This window comes from Camelina sativa, chromosome 2 (genome assembly GCF_000633955.1).
Source record: "Camelina sativa cultivar DH55 chromosome 2, Cs, whole genome shotgun sequence".
NCBI lineage: Eukaryota > Viridiplantae > Streptophyta > Magnoliopsida > Brassicales > Brassicaceae > Camelina > Camelina sativa.
This window is the reverse complement of record NC_025686.1, coordinates 24,696,677-24,715,462: the sequence shown is the minus strand read 5'-3', so window position 1 is coordinate 24,715,462 and position 18,786 is coordinate 24,696,677. Positions and strand designations below refer to the sequence as shown.

General features: G+C 38.1%; 4 protein-coding genes across 7 annotated transcripts in view; all 4 read right to left on the bottom strand.

Moving 5' to 3' along the window:
• The window catches only part of LOC104736862 (receptor-like protein kinase At5g59670), a 35,474-nt gene that overhangs the window by 15,927 nt on the left and 761 nt on the right, over positions 1 to 18,786 (bottom strand). The window contains exons 2-13 of one of the 2 annotated variants that reach the window (XM_019237428.1): positions 18,153 to 18,690; positions 17,469 to 17,941; positions 17,212 to 17,356; positions 17,064 to 17,135; positions 16,898 to 16,969; positions 16,760 to 16,828; positions 16,499 to 16,662; positions 16,127 to 16,356; positions 15,892 to 16,018; positions 15,736 to 15,801; positions 15,463 to 15,652; positions 14,777 to 15,311 (exon numbers count right to left, since the gene is read on the bottom strand). The exons of the other annotated variant lie outside the window; for it this stretch is intronic. Of the exons in view, the coding sequence (XP_019092973.1) occupies positions 14,912 to 15,311; positions 15,463 to 15,652; positions 15,736 to 15,801; positions 15,892 to 16,018; positions 16,127 to 16,356; positions 16,499 to 16,662; positions 16,760 to 16,828; positions 16,898 to 16,969; positions 17,064 to 17,135; positions 17,212 to 17,356; positions 17,469 to 17,941; positions 18,153 to 18,690 (2,546 nt within the window). The 3' untranslated portion in view covers positions 14,777 to 14,911. Of the gene's footprint in view, positions 1 to 14,776; positions 15,312 to 15,462; positions 15,653 to 15,735; positions 15,802 to 15,891; positions 16,019 to 16,126; positions 16,357 to 16,498; positions 16,663 to 16,759; positions 16,829 to 16,897; positions 16,970 to 17,063; positions 17,136 to 17,211; positions 17,357 to 17,468; positions 17,942 to 18,152; positions 18,691 to 18,786 lie in introns of those variants that run through there. 2 annotated transcript variants of the gene reach the window in all.
• On the bottom strand, positions 303 to 5,673 carry LOC104736919 (receptor-like protein kinase At5g59670). Of its 2 annotated transcripts, none has more exons than XM_019237423.1 (14): positions 5,439 to 5,673; positions 4,748 to 4,901; positions 4,117 to 4,660; positions 3,376 to 3,857; positions 3,139 to 3,286; positions 2,965 to 3,036; positions 2,788 to 2,859; positions 2,649 to 2,717; positions 2,385 to 2,551; positions 2,032 to 2,261; positions 1,550 to 1,676; positions 1,402 to 1,467; positions 1,119 to 1,308; positions 303 to 402 (listed from the first exon to the last, which is right to left on the bottom strand). In XM_019237423.1, exons 2-14 carry the CDS (start codon positions 4,830 to 4,832, stop codon positions 306 to 308), a joined length of 2,349 nt encoding a protein of 782 aa, XP_019092968.1. In that variant the 5' UTR covers positions 4,833 to 4,901; positions 5,439 to 5,673; the 3' UTR covers positions 303 to 305. The 2 variants fall into 2 exon arrangements, with proteins under 2 accessions (XP_019092968.1, XP_010455308.1); XM_010457006.2 differs by lacking the exon at positions 303 to 402 and adding an exon at positions 425 to 1,013 and having other exon boundaries at positions 5,439 to 5,671.
• LOC104756493 (probable LRR receptor-like serine/threonine-protein kinase PAM74) lies at positions 6,166 to 9,890 on the bottom strand. 2 transcript variants are annotated; one of them, XM_019237437.1, is made up of 13 exons: positions 9,809 to 9,890; positions 9,190 to 9,724; positions 8,590 to 9,065; positions 8,323 to 8,467; positions 8,169 to 8,240; positions 7,999 to 8,070; positions 7,836 to 7,904; positions 7,583 to 7,752; positions 7,305 to 7,525; positions 7,099 to 7,225; positions 6,939 to 7,004; positions 6,665 to 6,854; positions 6,166 to 6,568 (listed from the first exon to the last, which is right to left on the bottom strand). In XM_019237437.1, the coding sequence occupies exons 1-13, from the start codon at positions 9,888 to 9,890 to the stop codon at positions 6,166 to 6,168; spliced, it is 2,628 nt and encodes an 875-aa protein (XP_019092982.1). The 2 variants fall into 2 exon arrangements, with proteins under 2 accessions (XP_019092982.1, XP_019092984.1); XM_019237439.1 differs by lacking the exons at positions 7,583 to 7,752; positions 7,836 to 7,904; positions 7,999 to 8,070; ... (3 more) ...; positions 9,190 to 9,724; positions 9,809 to 9,890 and having other exon boundaries at positions 7,353 to 7,445.
• LOC104736928 (probable LRR receptor-like serine/threonine-protein kinase PAM74) lies at positions 10,464 to 14,665 on the bottom strand. The gene is made up of 13 exons (XM_010457018.2): positions 14,439 to 14,665; positions 13,778 to 14,321; positions 13,197 to 13,675; positions 12,948 to 13,092; positions 12,799 to 12,870; positions 12,638 to 12,709; positions 12,483 to 12,551; positions 12,219 to 12,382; positions 11,870 to 12,120; positions 11,655 to 11,781; positions 11,511 to 11,576; positions 11,237 to 11,426; positions 10,464 to 11,134 (listed from the first exon to the last, which is right to left on the bottom strand). The coding sequence occupies exons 1-13, from the start codon at positions 14,524 to 14,526 to the stop codon at positions 10,732 to 10,734; spliced, it is 2,670 nt and encodes an 889-aa protein (XP_010455320.1). The 5' UTR covers positions 14,527 to 14,665; the 3' UTR covers positions 10,464 to 10,731.

Below are 18,786 nucleotides of genomic sequence, written 5' to 3'. Positions count from 1 at the left end.
TAGGGGTTTAAAGGCAAGGTGTCTCACCACTTTCCCCATATTATTATTATTATTATTATTATTTTAGACATTTTCTGTTTTATCCTTCACCAATATATATTTTAGATAATGGATTACAAACTCGAGCCGCGACTGTTACGTATCCGGTATCCCCGAGTTTTCAAAACACGACACTCTTTTTAGCTCGTTGTCGTTGATAACCTGAGACATGGTTGGTCGTTTTGGTGGAAGAAAGGATCAGCGCATGATATTGCCAGCTTGAGGGTCATATACCCCGCGACCCCGAGGGTTTGGATCCGAACCCATCAGTACAGTAATAATGTAAAATCACCTCGGTTCATCTGAAAGCCAACCCATTGTGTTATGTGAGAATTTTCACCCAATCGACCTGAATGGTTATATCTGCAACTGGAGTTATCAATGATCAATGAAAGCATAATGAACTTATTGTCGACTTCGAGTTTATCTATAAGACCATACACAGTTGCACACTATAATCAATACTCTTTTAACTATAGATTACAAGTATTGCATAAATATGTAACTAGTAAAGTATTGATTACTTATTATTGATTACTTATTAATACCACAAGTAGGACAACACTCAAAACTATCTTGCCATGGGAACCACCGCGGTGTCCAAGCTAACGTTCATTTCTTGAGATTCCAAGCCTCGATTGTTATGTATCCTTGGGTTTTCACACACAATACACTCTTTTAGCTCTTGAATGACCTGAGACATGGATGGTCGTTTTGAGGAAGAAGGATTCGCGCATGACATTGCTAGCTCAAGAGCTCTCCAAGCAGAATTAACGTCATAATCATTGCCAAGGTTTGGATCCATGATATCAATAATATCTCCTTTGGTGATCTGAAAGCCAACCCATTGTGTTATGTGAGACTTTTCAGTGCTTTGATTGTTAATCACAGGTTGGTTTGTGATCATCTCCAATAACACGATCCCGAAACTGTACACATCACTCTTCTCAGCCAATCGACCTGAATGGGTATATCTGCAAGAGAACAACATGGTATATACTTATTAAACCATGAATAAGGAATAAAAAGTTTCAGAACAAGTGTTTTTGTATCTACATATGAAACCTAATAATACTTACTCGGGATCAAGGTATCCACGACTACCAGCAATCACTGTCGACTCCTCCGAGTCAACTCCACCTTGAAAAGATCTTGAGAGCCCAAAATCAGCGAGTTTGGCCTTGAAATTCTCGTCTAGCAATATGTTGGCAGTTTTGATATCTCTGTGAACCATCGGCGGTTTGCATCCAACATGTAAGTACTCCAATCCTATATGCAATTGAGTCATCATCAATTTAATTAACTGATTCATTAACCAGTTCAATCGATATCTTATCCTACGATTTTTAACTTAGTACGGACCTAGTGCTGCCTCCAAAGCTATTTGTAGTCGAGTACTCCAGTTGATGATGGATCTACTTCCTTTTCCTGTATATAATAAAAGATCATTAGACCCATTCAAGTTCTCCTAACAAATGCTACATGTGAAATCACTATTAAAAAGTATCACCTGACAAATGTTGTTTTAAGTCTCCATTGGGCAGAAACTCATAGATGAGGGCCAAGTGATCTCCTTCATAGCAATACCCAACCAGACTCACCAAATTTGTATGGTGCACTCTCATAAGAAGATCAACCTAATGTAACGTTAATGTCAAGAAAATCTTGAAATGCATAAACACATGACAGTTTAGTTCGGAAGATAACAGAACTATGAGGACATCTCCAACCCCACTCTATTTTAGAGTCAAATCTCTATTATAGAGAGACATTTGCTCCAACCCTACTCTATATTTTACTCTAAAATAGAGATAATAATAGGATTGCTCTATATATAGAGCAACTCTATTCTCACCTCTATTTTTTTAGACTAACTCTATTATAGAGATGAAAATAGAGTAATACATTGGAGGAAAACAGTGCTCTATTTTTGAGTTACTCTATTTTAGAGAAAAAAAATAGAGAAATACAATGGAGATGGTCTGAATATACCTCTGCGTTGAACTCCTTATAGCCTTGAGTTGAAGATTGAGAGAGTACTTTAACGGCCACTTGTTCATAACCATTTACAGAACCGTGATACACCATGCCGAACCCTCCTTTACCTAACACTCTTTGAAAGTTATTAGTCATTTTGACGACTTCTGAATATGTGAACCTTCTGCTGCTCTTATTAGCAAATGTAGCATTCACCGCTGATGCACCCGGTAGCAGGTGTAGACCTGTTCATCAGAATAACGATGAATGGTATCGTATTCAATTTTTTTTTTAATGTGTATCTCTTCTTTTAATGCAACGAATTAAGTAACGACATTCACAAGATTTGATGACTCTTTTGCATGTACCTTCTACAACCGTTGACTTTTTCTTTCTGATTACAAGAAAAAGAACCAGTACAGCAATGACAATGGCTGCACCAACAACTGATGCAACAACAATCGCCAAAGGAAATTTCTTTTTAGGTGATTTTCTACACGAGTCAGAGACACAAAGCATTGGGTTTCCTTCAACACTACAACAAGATAAGAAGAGTTGTTCAAGATATTAAATGCACCGATCTTAGATAAATAACTAAGAGAATTTCAAAAGTTAGGTAGAACGTTTCTTACGATAGCTCTAGTCCTTTTTCTTGAAGAGCTTGAGGAATTGAACCATTGAGATTGTTCCCACTTAAATTTCTGTTCAAAAACGACTATGATCTAAGTTGTAATCTGAAAAGTATTAGAATATATGTTGAAAGAAACTTACATGACCGTCAATGATTTCATATTGCCTAGAAACTCCGGCACTCCTCCAGTCAATTTATTATTCGACAAATCCCTAATGTTAGCAAGAGAAAAATTAATAAATAAACGAAAACTTTCCAATTTATTCCAACCCATATGATAACAATTTTTTCGCATCTTAACAATAGTAAATACTTACAGTTTTTCAAGTTGCGTAAGATTTTGTATGGCAGCTGCTATGGTTCCGGTTAAACCAGTAGAAGACAAGTCTCTGGTGATGATATGTTTAAAACCACATTACTAAACGATCACATATGATCACTACCAGATTTTAAAAGAGTGTGCGTACGTAATACTGAAAGCAGTAACTTACAAAGAAGTAATTCTTGGTGGTGTGGAGATATTTGTGCTGATGCTGCAGTTTAAACCATCCCACATAAGGTATTGAGAGACACATGGATCACCTTGCCAGTCGATCTTATTCAATTTATAGGCGTCTTTGATACTCTTTATAGCAATCACTGAAATAAAAATACATAAATTTTATTGAGCAATCTTACTATATATATAGTGCTTAATTAAGTTTTGGTGAAACACACTAAAAACATACCGTCGCTTTCTTCTGTTTCGGAATGTGGAAACTCAATAACTGTGTAGACCTCAAGAGCGTTAAGTAGAGGTGGAAGAGTTGATCTGTCGGTTCTTGTCAGCTGAAAACTACATTTCCTTCCATCGCAAGTTCTTGGAGATGAATTTACTATAGTAGTTATCTCTAACTTTTTAGGAATCAAAGGGCCATCGTATTGTTGTCCATTAAATAGGATGTTGAATTCTCTGGTATCATTTGCCCGCAAATCTTGAATCTCAGCAAAGTGTGCGTACAAGTAATAACTGGCATTAGGATTATCCGAATTACTCCATTCATACGTCAATGGCTCACTGGCATTAGTAGGTATGGCTGCAGTTGCAAGTGCGTCTTTTGGTGGATCATAGTCGTTATTATTTCCCACTTTGCTAGTGGTGTTTATCTGAGTCCACTCCTCTTTCAAAAAGTACGGCCTCCATTGGCGATCATAGACATCTTCCAGGAAACTGAGGACGGAAAGGTATTTTCTTTAGTAAAATAAAAATAAGATTAATTTGATAATATGATTTTTGTGGTGCGCTTGAACGGTTGAACTTAAAAACTTGGATATTACATGTTTCATTTTATTCCCAAGTGTCGAGGATTGACTAGTCCTTTCTTTAACAGATGAGAACAGAGCAACAAGAAACATAACATAACGGAGATATCTAAAAACAGAGCATTAAAAAGGAGAAAATGCTCAGACTCTGTTGAGGTTTGGCTTACCTAATATAAGCAGTTGAAGATTCGCTTAGATAGTAGCGATATAAGAAGAGTTCCAGAGAACCAGACTCAATGATATAAGAATCATTTCCCATGGGCCGTATTTCCAAGGCTGAAATGAGCGGTGTAGTCAGCCCAGTCCTAACAAGACAAATCTGCAACTTGTTTGAAGTTGGGATGTGCAAGATCTCTTTCCGTGTACTATTACTTGCGCGCAAATCTATAGTTGCCCATAGATTTGGTCCAAGATATAGATCAAACTTGGGGCCATTGTCAAGACCATCATAGTTTCCATATGCAAACCTTGCCCTGATGAGATGATTTCTTCCCTTCTCAACGTTTAGATTGTAGCAGTTCCGTCTTCCTTCTGGAAAATATCTCAGCGTCCATAAGGGCTTCACGAAACCACTCTCCAGATTTGCTCGGATAGTTTCAGTTTTTCCACTATGGATGACTGTTGCGTCCGAAGTGTACTGTAATCCGGTTGACTCCTCTTCATAAGGAGATTCTTCATTCACGGGTAGTCCGCAGTCCAAACTAATAAACCCTGTTAAGATATATGATAAAACTGACCGTTTAAAAACAAACTAAGTACCAAAGCTTTAACCGAGAAGGTGAAGATAAATAATAATACCTTCTTGGCTCTGAGCTTGAGCAAGATGACTGATGGCCAAATTTGCAATTACCACGAACAAAAAAATCCCTAGAGATCTCTCCATACTCTCTCTCTCTCTCTCTCTCTCTCTCTCACTTCCCAAGGAAAAATCAAGAAGACCACTGGCTATACTCTGTGGAAGATAAACAGAGAATATATATAAGCTAAAAAAGAAAGACTTCGTCAAGTCAATGTGTTTTGTTTTTTGTAATGCAACTCCCCCATGCAACACGGAGAAGAAGAGTAAGAGGATACTAATCCTTTAACATCATTATCAACAACAACATCGTATCAATACGCAACTTGCTTAGTATTAACTTCCAAGAATATCTTCAATGTTGAAAATGAGTATTGTGTTTTCTAATGCAGCTTCACCAAAGGAAAAGAAGATGAGGGTTAAGAGGACAACAATGCCCCAACATCACCCTCATGGAGTTATTCATGGAAACTAAGGAGCCACACCAAGAAGCACGTTAACCAATAAATTGACACATTATATAATCTAAGACGAGTCCAACAAAGACTGTCCTTTTTTGTTTGTCCTGCTCTCACTAATTTTGTGAGAGTCTCTTAAGAAGTTTAGCTTAGCTTCTAATTACATTGTCACATTTGGTGCAGGAGTATCAGAGAATCAGCAAGACTAAATTATAACGCAATGTCAAAGACAAACCTGTTTGGATAACCCACAGAGCACCGAGTCTGAGAGAAATCTAGGTCTTTCATCTATCTCAGTTGGTTTAAGCGACTCGGCCAACGAGATTGATAATCTCCGGTGGTCTTACAACGGCGAAACCTGCCGTCGAGAGAGAAAGTGAGTGCTTCTTCGCCATCAGCAGTTCCCGGCGGCGAGACCTTTCCCCAGCGATCAACGAATTGAAGCGGTCAGCGGTGGAATCGCAACCATCCACAAATTTGTGAAATAAAATCTTTTTGGGCCCTTGGGCTTGGCCCATTCTATTTTGTTAAGGATCTCACCTGTTTCTAATGTTCTTTTTGAGCCCATTGTGTTTTTTTTTTCTTTTCTTAAGTGAAATTAATGGCCAATACACACATACACAACGAATGAAAACAGAGGCTGCAAATGGTTGCACGGTTGAAGAGATTGAAAAAAATTATTCAACCAATTTTCACCATTTACATTGTAAAAGTTGAAGAGGTTGAAAAAAATTATTCAGCCCGTTCACCCCAAAAAGTTGAAAAAATAAACTAATCCTACAGTAAAAATCTTCAACTTGTTCAACCACTATTTTGGAGATGAATGAGTTGAATATTATTCAACCCAATTTTATTCAACCTATTTTTTCAATTTTGTTCAATTTTGTGCATCCATTTGCAGCCAGAGAATATGATCTTGACATGTGCAAATCAGAGCATGGTTTTGTTACTTGCAGCACAAATTATCTTGCACTAGGAAACATCTCTGTGTCAAAGCTCATGCTCACATTGATAGAACTCTGAGACTCCATCTTCACATTTTCCCCCGAGTTTTGAGACACAAGACACTCTTTTAGTTCGGTTACAACTTCAGACATGTCTGGTCGTCTTGCTGAAGACTGATTCGCACATGACATTGCTAGCTCAATAGCTCTCCAAACAGAACGTGAGTTGTAATCTCCGTATAGGTTTGGATCCATGATCCTAGTAATATCTCCTCGGTTAAGCTCAAATCTCACCCATTCTGTTATGTGAGGCTTTTCGCGTGTTTGGTCAATCACTGATTGGTTTGTGATCATTTCCAATAACACAATCCCGAAGCTGTACACGTCGCTCTTCTCACTCAACCTACTTGTATGGTAATATCTGCCAAGTCAAGAACATGATTAAGTTATTATAACCTTCAAGGCTTCAACCATTGACGAATCAAAACATTTGTAATGGTGACTAAATAATACTTACTCAGGATCAAGGTATCCAAGAGTACCAACAACCATTGTCGAAACATGAGATTCACCTCCAACTGGAAAAGATCTCGACATCCCAAAGTCAGCAAGCTTGGCCTTAAACTGCTCGTCCAACAATATATTTGTAGTTTTGACATCTCTATGAACCATCGGAGGTGTGCATCCAGAATGTAAATATTCCAATCCTATATTCAAAAGTATTAATCCTATTTTAATCCACTAGAAGGGACGTCATATTAGTTCTATTTGTTTAGCTAATTAGTACTAACCTAGTGCAGCCTCCAAAGCTATTCTTAGCCGATTGCGCCAGCTGATAATAGACTTGGTGTCTTTTCCTGGTACATATTAGATCTTTATATCATCTTGAACCTTAATGCTAATAAACAGAGTAATCTTAAACCACTAGTAAGCAGCACTTTTTAAGTTTACCAGATAGATGTTGTCTTAAATCTCCATTGGGCAGATACTCGTAAATGAGAGCCAAGTGATCTCCATCATCGCAGTATCCGACGAGGCTCACCAAATTCGTATGGTGAACTCTCAGAAGAAGATCAACCTAACAAAATCCATATGCTTCTGAAACTAAAAGATAACCATAAAAAATATCAGAAATATATGCATTATGCATACTATACCTCTGCCTTGAATTGCTTATAGCCTTGAGTTGATGATTGAGAGAGCACTTTAACTGCTACATGTTCAGAACCATTTAGTATACCGTGACAGACAATACCGAATCCACCTTTTCCTAATACTGTTTCCAAGTTGTTCGTCATTTCCACAACCTCTGAGTAAGTAAACCTTCTCTTTGTTGGGCTCCTTGGTGTTTGTAGAGCTGTAGGGTAAAGAAAGTATACTCATAAGATTTTTCTATATAGTTCTTTAATTTTATGAGAGGTCTCCTAAAATTTACCTTCCGTAGTCAATGGTTTTTTATTTCTGAGTACAAGAAAAATGATCAATATAACAATGATGATGGCCACAGAAACAACTGATACAACAATCGCCGTTGGAAATTCCTTGATATTATTAGGTGGTTTTGTAGGCGAAACAGAGGGGAAAAGCTTAGGATTTCCTTTAATCCTGCAGGAAGACAAAATGCAAAAAAGGTTTGCGGATTGTATCTTAAGAGCATGTTAGAAGAAATTGTGGGAAGTTATACGTACAATAATTCTAGTCCTTTCCTTCGAAGAGATTGAGGAATTGAACCATTAAGATCGTTTCCTCTTAGGTTTCTGCATAAAGAGGATCAATCTTGATATATATACACATGAACATTGTCCATGGTGGAATTTGATTAGCATTAGAAATATAGGTTAGGAAACTTACATGAACCGCAACGATTTCATGTTTCCTAGAAACTCCGGAACCCCTCCAGTCAAATTATTATACGACAAGTCCCTAAAGTTTGTACCAAAAGAAAGGAAAAGGTCATCCAACTTGTTTCCACAGATGTGACACACTTTTATACCTTAAAACAGCAATACAAAAATACTTACAGTTTTACTAAGTGCGTTAGATTTTGAAGACCAGCTGCTATAGTTCCATTTAACCCGCTTGAAGACAAGTTTCTAGATGATACGTCCAAAACATGATTACCAACTGTTTTGAAAAGTGTGTGTGTGTGCATGTGTGTGTGATGTTACGACTTACAAGGAAGTGATTCTTGGTGGTGTAGACATATTAATGCTGCTACAGTTCAAACCGTCCCATGCATACTCTTGAGGGACGCATGGATCTCCTTGCCAGCTAATTCTACTCAATCCGTATGTTGCTTCGATATTTGTTATAGCAAGCACTAATACAAAGTTGAATCATGATGTCATCAAAATTAGCCTATGAAATGTTTTTTTTCTACTGTATTAGGAAAGATAATGGAGCTTAAAATGCAAAGCACTGTCAAGCTTAAAGTTAACATACCGTCGCTTTCATTTGTTCCCGCTTGTGGAAACTCGACAACTGTGAAAACTTCAACAGCGTTAAGTAAAGGAGGAAGTGTTGAATTTACAGTTTTTACCAACTCGAAAATGCATTTCCCTCCAGTGCAACTCATTGGGTTTATTGTAGGCCAAGTAAGTAACTTAAGCTTTGGAGGAATGATATTGTCGCCAAAATTATTTCCATCCCAGAACATGTCAAATTCCCTTGTTTCATTGCTACCTAAATCTTGCAACTCAGCGAAGTGACTGTACACGTAAAACTGCTCTTTAGGATTATCCGAACGCCAAACAAACCTCAATGGTGCACTTAAATTTCTAGGCGTGGCAGCCTCTTCCAGTGTATCTTTCGGTGGAAAATAAGCGTTTCTATTGTCCACAAGGAGGCTAGTCGAAAGCTGGATCCAATACGAGATCGTAAATGCACCCCATCGACGATCATAGATATCAGTTGGGTACCTACACAGAAAAAAATGGTTTGCATTATATCATAGTATATGAAATGTTACATTAATCTTTCCTCTTAGTTGAGAACAGAGAACAAAACAGAGCAATTTAATTATGTTAACGTTGACTAACTAACCGTATAGATCCAGTTTTCCCGTGGAAGTAATTACGAGTGAAGAGCTTCAAGGAACCAGACTTTGTGACATAAGCATCGTTGTGAAGCGGACGTAGTTCCAAAGCCGATATTAGCGGTGTGGTCGTCCCATTCTTAACAAGACATATCTGCAACGAGTTTGATGTCGAAACGTGAAGGAGCTCTACAAATGTGCCACTCGAAGATTTTACCAAATCTATTGGTGTCCATAGATTAGGGCCTAGATGCAGTTCAAACTGCGGGTTAGTTTTAAGGCCGTCGTAGTTTCCGTATATGAATGTGGCCCTGATCAAATATCTTCTGTCCTTCTCAACGTTCAGATTATAGCAGTTCCGCTTCCCTTCCGGAAAATATCTCATCGTCTTGTGTGGCTCAAGAAACTCAAGAGTTGTATTAATTTTACCAATTTGACCAGTCTTGATATACTTTGCATCCGATGAGAACCTTAATCCGGTTGATCCCTCGGTATAAGGAGACAGTTCGGTATCAGGTAGCCCGCAATCCAAACTGATGAATCCTGGTGAGAGAGAGACATGTAATAAGAGTTTAGTAATGGTGAAAGATGGATAAGACACTAGTTGTATGTAATATATATACGTACCTAGTTGATCCTGAGCTTGAACAAGATGAGAAATGGCGAAAGATCCGAACAACACTAGCAAAAAACAACAAGAATTCTCCATAATGACTTACTTTTTCAAGTACAATTCCCCAAGTTGTGGGAGAGACTTGGTGCATATATATATAAACAAGAATGGAAATGGAAAGAAAGACTTTTCGATGACAAAATCTGGCGACGTGAGAAGACGTCTGATTGGGCCAAAACAAAGTCAGTGAAAACGAATGAGTCATTGTGTTTTCTATATACACAATGGAAGGAATAAAGAATTCAGAGGAAAAAGTAGTATATCACACTAACCAACTTGGTTTAGGGTCATTGGCAACACAACCAACATATTTTAGTTTCTTGGTCAGAAAATAAGTAATTCGAAAGGAACCTATCAAATCAATAACAGAGTAAAGAATGCTGAGAGAGAGCAAGTAGACTGAAACACCACAGCCTTTGACATTTTACATTCACAAGAACAGCTTCAAGCGCACAAATCATAGAGAAAAAGAAAAACTTCAATGAACTTCTCTTAAAAGCAAAGAGTAGCAATAATCAACTTCAACGCTGATTATATCCAAAGAGACTTAGGTCAATGAAAAATTGTTGAACTTTTTGGAAATTTTAGAAGTCGTTATATTATAAAGAAATAGTAGCGTACGATTCAAAACTTCTAAAAAGTCACCACGAGAGAAAGATTAGAAATCGCAATTAATCCATCTTGCCGTAAGCAACATCGCCAGAGCTCAAGCTCAATAGTCACCTCAGTAGAACGCTGAGAGCCCATGCCTATCCACTCATTCAGATGATCGAAGCAAAAATGACCGCTTCGTGTTACATATGTGATATGTTACACGGACCTACCTAGTCCAACAACCCCAACTAATCTGGCATGGCTGTGTTGCTTGCAGCACAAACTATCTTGCCCTGGGAAACATCTCAGTGTCATAGCTCATGCTCACTTCAGGGGATCTCTGAAAGTCCATGTTCGTATTTCCTCTTGCATTTTCAGACACAAGACATTCTTTCAGTTCATTAGCAACTTGGGACATGTTTGGTCGGTTCACAGAAGAAGGATTCGCACACGACATTGCCAGTTCAAGAACTCTCCATACTGAACGAGAGTCGTAATCCCTGTGCAATTTTGGATCCATGATCTTAGTGATATCTCCTCGGTTAAGCTCATACCCAACCCACTGTGATATGTGAGATTTTTCACGGGATTGGTCAATCACGGGTTGGTTTGTGATCATCTCCAACAACACAATTCCAAAGCTGTACACATCGCTCTTCTCACCCAGTCGAGTTGTCTGGTAATATCTGCACGGTAAAGTACACATGGTTATACTCTCTAACCAAAATATTAAGAGCAAAATAACAACTCACTTTCAGCACATTGTAATGGTAACTAACGATACTTACTCAGGATCAAGGTATCCAGGAGTACCAGCAACCACAGTTGAAATATGTGTTTCACCTCCAACAGGGAAAGATCTTGAAAGTCCGAAATCGGCAAGCTTAGCCTTTAACTGGTCGTCCAACAATATGTTTGTAGTTTTTATATCTCTGTGTACAAATGGTGGTATGCATCCAGAATGTAAATATTCCAATCCTGTTCAAAGGAGTTATCATTTCTTAATTCACCATAAGGAAATCCATTCTAAGCTATACGTTATGGGGTAAGCTTAGTACGAACCTAGTGCAGCCTCTAGTGCTATTCGTAGCCGATTGCCCCAGTTGATAAAAGACCCACCTCGCTTTCCTGTATATAGGATCCTTCTGAACATTAGAAATTATATACATTGTTAGATACTCAAATCATGAAGAGATAGAAGTTCACCGGATAGATGTTCTCTTAAGTCTCCATTGGGCATAAACTCATAGATAAGAGCCAAGTGATCTCCTTCATCACAATATCCAACGAGGCTCACCAAATTTGTATGGTGGACTCTTAGAAGAAGATCGACCTAATCATTCATGGGATATAAAAACAAGAGATAACGTCAGGTTGTGATGCTTAAGATGATCATAATTTATTTAGAAGATTCTGCATACCTCTGCCTTAAAATGCTTATAGCCTTGACTTGATGATTGAGAGAGGACTTTAACAGCTACCTGTTTGGAACCATTCAGAGTACCATGACAGACGACACCAAATCCTCCTTCCCCTACAACTCTTTGGAAATTATTCGTCATTTTCATAACCTCTGAATAAGTAAACCTTCTCTTTTTCGTCCCGATTAATTGCTCAGATGAATTATCATATACATCATTCACCGTTGGCGTACTCAGTGGAGGTTGTAAAGCTATAGAGAAAGAAAGAAAGTAAGTAAGGAATGCAAGAAAAACTGTTCATCAAATTTTTGTAGTTTCTTAATTTGATGAGTGATCTCCCGCTTATTACCTTCCACAGTCGATGGCTTTTTCTTGTTGAGAACAAAAATAAGAACCAATACAGCAACGATTATGGCCACAGAACCAACTGATGCAACAATTACCACAGGAAACTTCTTCTTGGAGTTTTCTGTGCAGTAGCCAGAGAGACAAAGCCTTGGGTTTCCTTCAACTCTACAAGAAGAAGGGTGTTGTTAACAACAACAATTTACAAAAGGGCTGTGGATAACTGCGTAAAGTAAAAGAAGGGTGTTGGAAGTTTCTTAGTTCTTACAGTAACTCTAGTCCATTTCTTTGAAGAGCTTGAGGAAGGGAACCATTGAGATCGCTGCCGCTTAAATTTCTAATAAAGGAGAGCAATCTTCATGCACACAGACACATGGCCAAATATGGAATGTAAAGTAAAAGAAAATCTGCTGAGCAACTTACATGATCACCAACGATTTCATCTGGGCTAAAAATTCGGGCACCACTCCAGTCAGTGTGTTATTTGACAAGTCCCTAAAAAATAATTCCCAAAATAAAGTAAAGGTCAATAGGTTTACTTCCTCCATTGACAATACCACACTATTTACAACGGATATACTTACAGTTTTTCGAGCTTTGTACGGTTTTGAATAGCGGCCGCTATGGTTCCAGTTAATCCACTTGAAGACAAGTTTCTAGTGATTCAAAGCATTGTCAGTAACGTATCTTGAAGACAAAAGTGTATATGTGTGTGTGTCATCATACGACTTACAAGGAAGTTATTCTTGGAGGTGTATAGATATCTGTGTTGCTACAGTTCAACCCGTCCCAAACATACTTTTGAGGAACGCAAGGATCTCCTTGCCACCTGATTCTAGTCAATCCATAGGCAGCTTTGATATTTTTAACAGCAACCACTGACGTAAAGTTCAATGATGTGAGGATTGACAGATGAAACTGATTTTGCTATAGTTTTTTAAAACAGACCTTTTCTGCTAAACAATGAAGATAAGTAACATACCATCATCTTCATTTGTTTCCGATTGTGGAAATTGGATAACTGTGTAGATCTCAAGAGCATTAAGTAGAGGAGGCAGAGTTGATCTTGGCGTTTTTATTAGCTGGTAACTGCATTTTCCATCTTTGCACGTCACTGGAGAATAATTATAGATGGTACCTGTCACTAACTTTGCAGGGATGAAAGCCTCGGTAACAACAACTCCATCCCATAATATGTCAAATTCCCTGGTACCGTTACTCTGTAAATCTTGTATCTCAGCGAAGTGGCTGTACAAGTAATACTGGTCAGCAGGACTATCAGATGTCCAACTGATTGTCAATGGCGCGCTAGCATTGGAAGGTGTGGCAGCCGTTACAAAAGCCTTTTTTGGTGGATTATAATTACTGTTGTCATTGCTCACTTCAAGAGTGGTGGAAATTTGGGTCCACCCCGTTAAAAAGTAATTACGCCATCTGCGATCATAAATATCATCCGGGTACCTAAGTTGAACAAAGGTTGTATTAGCCTTGGACAAGAAAAGGAATGTTAAAAATATATATATGAATATAGACTCCACCACAGTTAAATAAAAAAACACTTACCGTAGAAAGCCATCTGTCTTGTTGAGATACATCCGAACAAGAAGATTCAGAGAACCTGACTCTGTCTGATAAGAAGAATTATTTCCCAATGGCCGTAATTCCAAGGCTGAGATCAAGGGTGTAGTTGTCCCATTCTTAACAAGACAAACCTGCAATGAGTTTGATGTTGGAGTGTGAAGGATCTCCTCTATTGTACCATTCACAAACTTTTGCAAATCTATAGTTGCCCACAAATTAGGTCCTAGATGCAGATCAAATATAGGATCGGAGTTAAGGCCATCGTAATTCCCATAAATGAAACCAGCCCTGATCAAATATTTCCTACCCTTGTCAACACTCAAACTATAGCAGTTCCTTCTCTCATCTGGAAAATATCTCAGCCTCGTGTACGGCTTCAGGTAGTCATTCTCCATATTGGCCTGGATTTTACTAGTTTTACCAGTCTGGATGAATTCAGCATCAGAAGAAAACCGTAGTCCGGTTACTGACTCAATATAAGAAGACGGTTCACTCACAGGTAACCCACAATCCAAACTGATAAACCCTGGTAAGAGAGTGAAAAAATCAAGAGCAATATCAGGTACAGACATGACTGAGACTCGAAACATTAACGAGAAGAAGTAGATGCATATATACATATAAACCAGTAAGATGTGGATACCTAGTTGATCCTGAGCTCCAACACTACGAATAATGGCAAAAGCTCCTAACAGCAGCAGCAAAAGCCAACAAGGACTATTCATATCCATATCCGTAGCTTTTAGATATCAAAACATTACTAATGCCCGAGTTTGAGTGAAACAGGCGTATAAATAGAGTAAACCCAAGAAACAAGCCAAGCCTTCTTAGCCTCTGGCAACATGGCAAGATGTCCTGAGTTTTGAAATTTTCAAAACAAAAAAAAAAGTCAATGAAACGAATGAGTAAATGTGTTTTCTATTGCAACTTCACGAGTACGAACCTGGTTAGGGAAGAATGGCCAAAGCAAAGAAACCAAAAGAGCGGAAACTGTTTTTAGATTAATGATCGATAAAAGCAGAATTACACTTACACACTTTAATTAATACTTTTTAATTTAACTAGCGAGTTTACAAATTTTTGCTTAATATGTATCTAAGTATTTGTCACTCAGAACTATCTTGCGATGGGAACCACTGTAGTGTCAAAGCTAACGTTCATTTCTTGAGGTTCCAAGCCTCGATTGTTATGTATCCCGGAGTTTTCACACACAATACACTCTTTTAGTTCTTGAATAACCTGAGACATGGATGGTCGTTTTGAGGAAACAGGATTCGCGCATGACATTGCCAGCTCAAGAGCTCTCCAAACTGAATTAACGTCATAATCATTGCCAAGGTTTGGATCCACGATATCAATAATATCACCGCGGTTAACCATTAAGCCAGCCCATTGTGTTATGTGACAATTTTCAGTGGTTTGATTAATCACAGGTTGGTTTGTGATCATCTCCAATAAAACGATCCCGAAACTGTAGACGTCACTCTTCTCAGCCAATCTACCTGAATGGTTATATCTACAAGACAACAACATGGTTTATACTTATTAAAATATTGAATAAGGAATAACCAAAGAATATATATATATATATACTCTATAACCAAAGAATAGAGAAAGTTTCAGAACAAGTATTTACTTGTGTTTATGGAAAAACTAATACTACTTACTCGGGATCAACGTATCCAGGAGTACCAGCAATCACCGTCGAATGCTGAGATTCCCCTCCACCTTGGAAAGATCTTGAGAGCCCAAAATCAGCGAGTTTGGCCTTGAAATTCTCGTCCAGCAATATGTTGGCAGTTTTGACATCTCTATGAACCATCGGCGGTTTGCATCCAATGTGTAAGTACTCCAATCCTATGAAATTGAGTCATCTATATTAATTATTGTATAACCAATTAAATTGATATCTTATCCTACGATCATTAACTAAAAGTAACCTAGTGATGCATCCAAAGCTATTTGTAGTCGAGTACTCCAGTTGATGATAGATCTGCCTCTTTTTCCTGTATATAATAAGCTCATTAGATCCATTCGAAATCTCCGAGTTTCTTGAGTTAATGCTACACGTGAGATAACAAAAAAAAAAATATCACCTGACAAATGGTGTTTTAAGTCTCCATTGGGCAGAAACTCATAAATGAGAGCCAATTGATCTCCTTCATAGCAATACCCAACGAGGCTCACCAAATTTGTATGGTGCACTCTCAGAAGAAGATCAACCTAAGGTAAGATTAAAACCCAAGTCAAGAAAATAATGAAATCCATGATCTTTGTTATTGCTAAAAACAGATAATAGTTTAGTTTGTAAGACTACAGAACTATAAATACCTCTGTTTTGAACTCCTTATAGCCTTGAGTTGAAGATTTAGAAAGTACTTTAACCGCCACTTGTTCAGAAACATTTACATTACCGTGGTACACCATGCCGAACCCTCCTTTACCTAAAACTCTTTGGAAGTTATTAGTCATTTGGATGACCTCTGAATATGTATACCTTCTCCTGTTCTTATTAGCAAATGTAACTTCCCCTGTTGACGTCCTCGGTGGCAGGTTTAGACCTGTAATACATCAGAATAAGAATGCTATCATATTGTTTTATATTTCCATCCCTTCTTTCTATGAGATGGAGCAACAATGACAATGACAATGGCTGCAGAAGATTTTATATATATATTCTTATTTGATGTCTCTTGCAAATACCTTGTAGCATCGTTTTCTTTTTCTTTCCGAATACAAAAAAACAAATTAGTACAATAATGACAATGGCTGCAAAAGCAGCTGATGCAGCAATTGGCACAAGAACTTTCTTCTTCGGTGGTTCTTTACATGAATCAGAGAGACAAAGCATTGGGTTCCCATCAACACTACGATACCACAAGAGTTGTTCAAAGTATAAGACGCACGAAAGGGTCGTAAATAATATTTAAAAACATTTTAAAAGATATGTAGAAAATTTCTTACTATAGCTCTAGTCCTTTCTTATGAAGAGATTGAGGAATTGAACCACTAAGATTGTTACCGCTTAAGTTTCTGTTCAAAACGATTATGATCTGAGTTGGGATTTGAAAGGCATTAGAATATATGTTGAGAGAAACTTACATGACCGACAAAGATTCCATGTTGCCTAGAAACTCCGGCACTCCTCCAGTCAAGTTATTATTTGACAAGTCCCTAATGTTAGCAAGAGAGAATTTAAGACATGAATGTTTATCAAATGTATTCCCATCCATATAATAGCAATTCCTCGCTACTGATTAATACTTACAGTTTCTCTAGTTTTGTAAGACTTTGAATGGCAGCTGCTATGGTTCCAGTTAAACCACTTGAACACAAGTTTCTAGTGACATGCACATTCAAAGTGTTAGTGACCAAAATTACTAACAGATCTCGAAGAATGCGTGTGTACTACTTACAACGAAGTGATTCTTGGTGGCGTAGACATATCCGTGTTGTTGCAGTTTAATCCGTCCCACTTGAGCAGTTGAGGGACGCATGGATCACCTTGCCAGTTGATTTTACTCAAGCCATAGCTGGCTGCGATATTATTCATAGCACCCACTGACATAAAAAGGATTTGATGTTTTGAGTACTCCATTTTGTTGTATATAATTTATTTCTTAACTAGCATAGATATTAATGCATAATAACATTGAAAAAGAAAGTCACATACCGTCGCTTTCATCTGTTTCGGATTGCGGAAATTGAATGACTCTGTAGACTTCCAAGGCATTAAGTAGAGGTGGAAGAGTTGACCTGTTTGTTCTTGTTAGCTGCAAACTACATCTCCCTCCTTGGCAAGTGTTCGGGGTTACTTTTTCGACAGTAGTTATGTCAAGCTTCTTAGGACTCATCGGTCCATGATAATGTTGTCCGTTCAATAGGATGTTGAATTCTCTGGTTTCGTTTGCCTGCAAGTCTTGGATCTCAGCAAAGTGTGCGTACAAGTAATATTGTTCACTAGGATTCGTTGAATTCCAAGTAATTGTCAGTGGCGCCTTGGTATTAGTAGGCGTGGCAGCACTTTTCAGCGCACCTTGCGGTGGAACATAACCATTGGAATTGCTCACTTCGAGGTCAGTGTAAATCTGTGTCCATTCCGTCTTAAAGAACGGATTCCATTTGCGATCATAGACATCTGTGTATCTGGGAGTGGGAACAATTGATATTTGTTAATTAAGCAGTAGAGTATGAAAATAACTATATGATTCACATCTCGAAACATTGTAATATTATCATACTGATCGTCTTAATTAAACCCAACTGTTTTTCATTGTTTCTACGATAAGACGAACCAAGACACAGAACAAAACAAGAGCAGAAGATATGCAGTTCAACTAAAGTAGTCTTATCTTACCGTAGGTTAATTCTCGACTTGCTATGATATATCCGGAAGGATAGAAACAGGGAACCAGACTTAGTGATATAAGAATCTTTTCCCATTGGCCGTAGTTCCAAAGCTGTTATTACCGGTGTAGTCGTCCCAGACTTAACGAGACATATCTGCAACGAGTTTGATGTTGGGATGTGTAATATCTCTGTCGCTGTACCATCCACTAGTGTTTCTAAATCTATAGTGTCCCATAGATTAGGTCCAAGATAAAGATCAAACACCGGGTTAGTGTACAGACCATCATAATTTCCATATAGAAAGTAAGCCTTGATCAAATATTTACGCCCCTTGTCCACACTCAGATTGTAGCAGTTCCGTATTCCCTCTGGGAAATATCTCATCGTCAAGTATGGCTCCGCGTAACCGTTGGGATTTTCTCGGACTCGGCCAGTTTTTCCGCTCTGTATGAACTCTTTGTCTGAAGTGAACCACAGTTCAGTACCAGTCATTTTATAAGGAGACATCTGATCGTCGGGTAGTCCGCAATCCAAACTGATGAACCCTGTTGGTGAACATTAAAACCAGTTTACCTCTGAGAATCAAAATGTTTGAACACATGGATCATGGATGTATATAAAAGAAATTAAGAAATTAATCT

Excerpts from the sequence above, each read along its gene's own strand:
- LOC104736919 (XM_010457006.2), bottom strand. The coding sequence starts at position 4,832 with ATGGAGAGATCTCTAGGGATTTTTTTGTTCGTGGTAATTGCAAATTTG. Across the intron at positions 2,262-2,384 it reads AAAGTCAACGGTTGTAGAAG|GTCTACACCTGCTACCGGGT; the intron begins GTACATGCAAAA and ends TCTGATGAACAG. Across the intron at positions 1,014-1,118 it reads CGTGGATACCTTGATCCCGA|ATATACCCATTCAGGTCGAT; the intron begins GTAAGTATTATT and ends GTTCTCTTGCAG.
- LOC104756493 (XM_019237437.1), bottom strand. The coding sequence starts at position 9,890 with ATGGAGAATTCTTGTTGTTTTTTGCTAGTGTTGTTCGGATCTTTCGCC. Across the intron at positions 7,753-7,835 it reads AGGAAAGGACTAGAATTATT|GATTAAAGGAAATCCTAAGC; the intron begins GTACGTATAACT and ends GTCTTCCTGCAG. Across the intron at positions 7,526-7,582 it reads AAAACCATTGACTACGGAAG|TATACTTTCTTTACCCTACA; the intron begins GTAAATTTTAGG and ends AAATCTTATGAG.
- LOC104736928 (XM_010457018.2), bottom strand. The coding sequence starts at position 14,526 with ATGGATATGAATAGTCCTTGTTGGCTTTTGCTGCTGCTGTTAGGAGCT. Across the intron at positions 13,676-13,777 it reads AAGACAGATGGCTTTCTACG|GTACCCGGATGATATTTATG; the intron begins GTAAGTGTTTTT and ends TGTTCAACTTAG. Across the intron at positions 13,093-13,196 it reads GGAAACAAATGAAGATGATG|TGGTTGCTGTTAAAAATATC; the intron begins GTATGTTACTTA and ends ACTTTACGTCAG.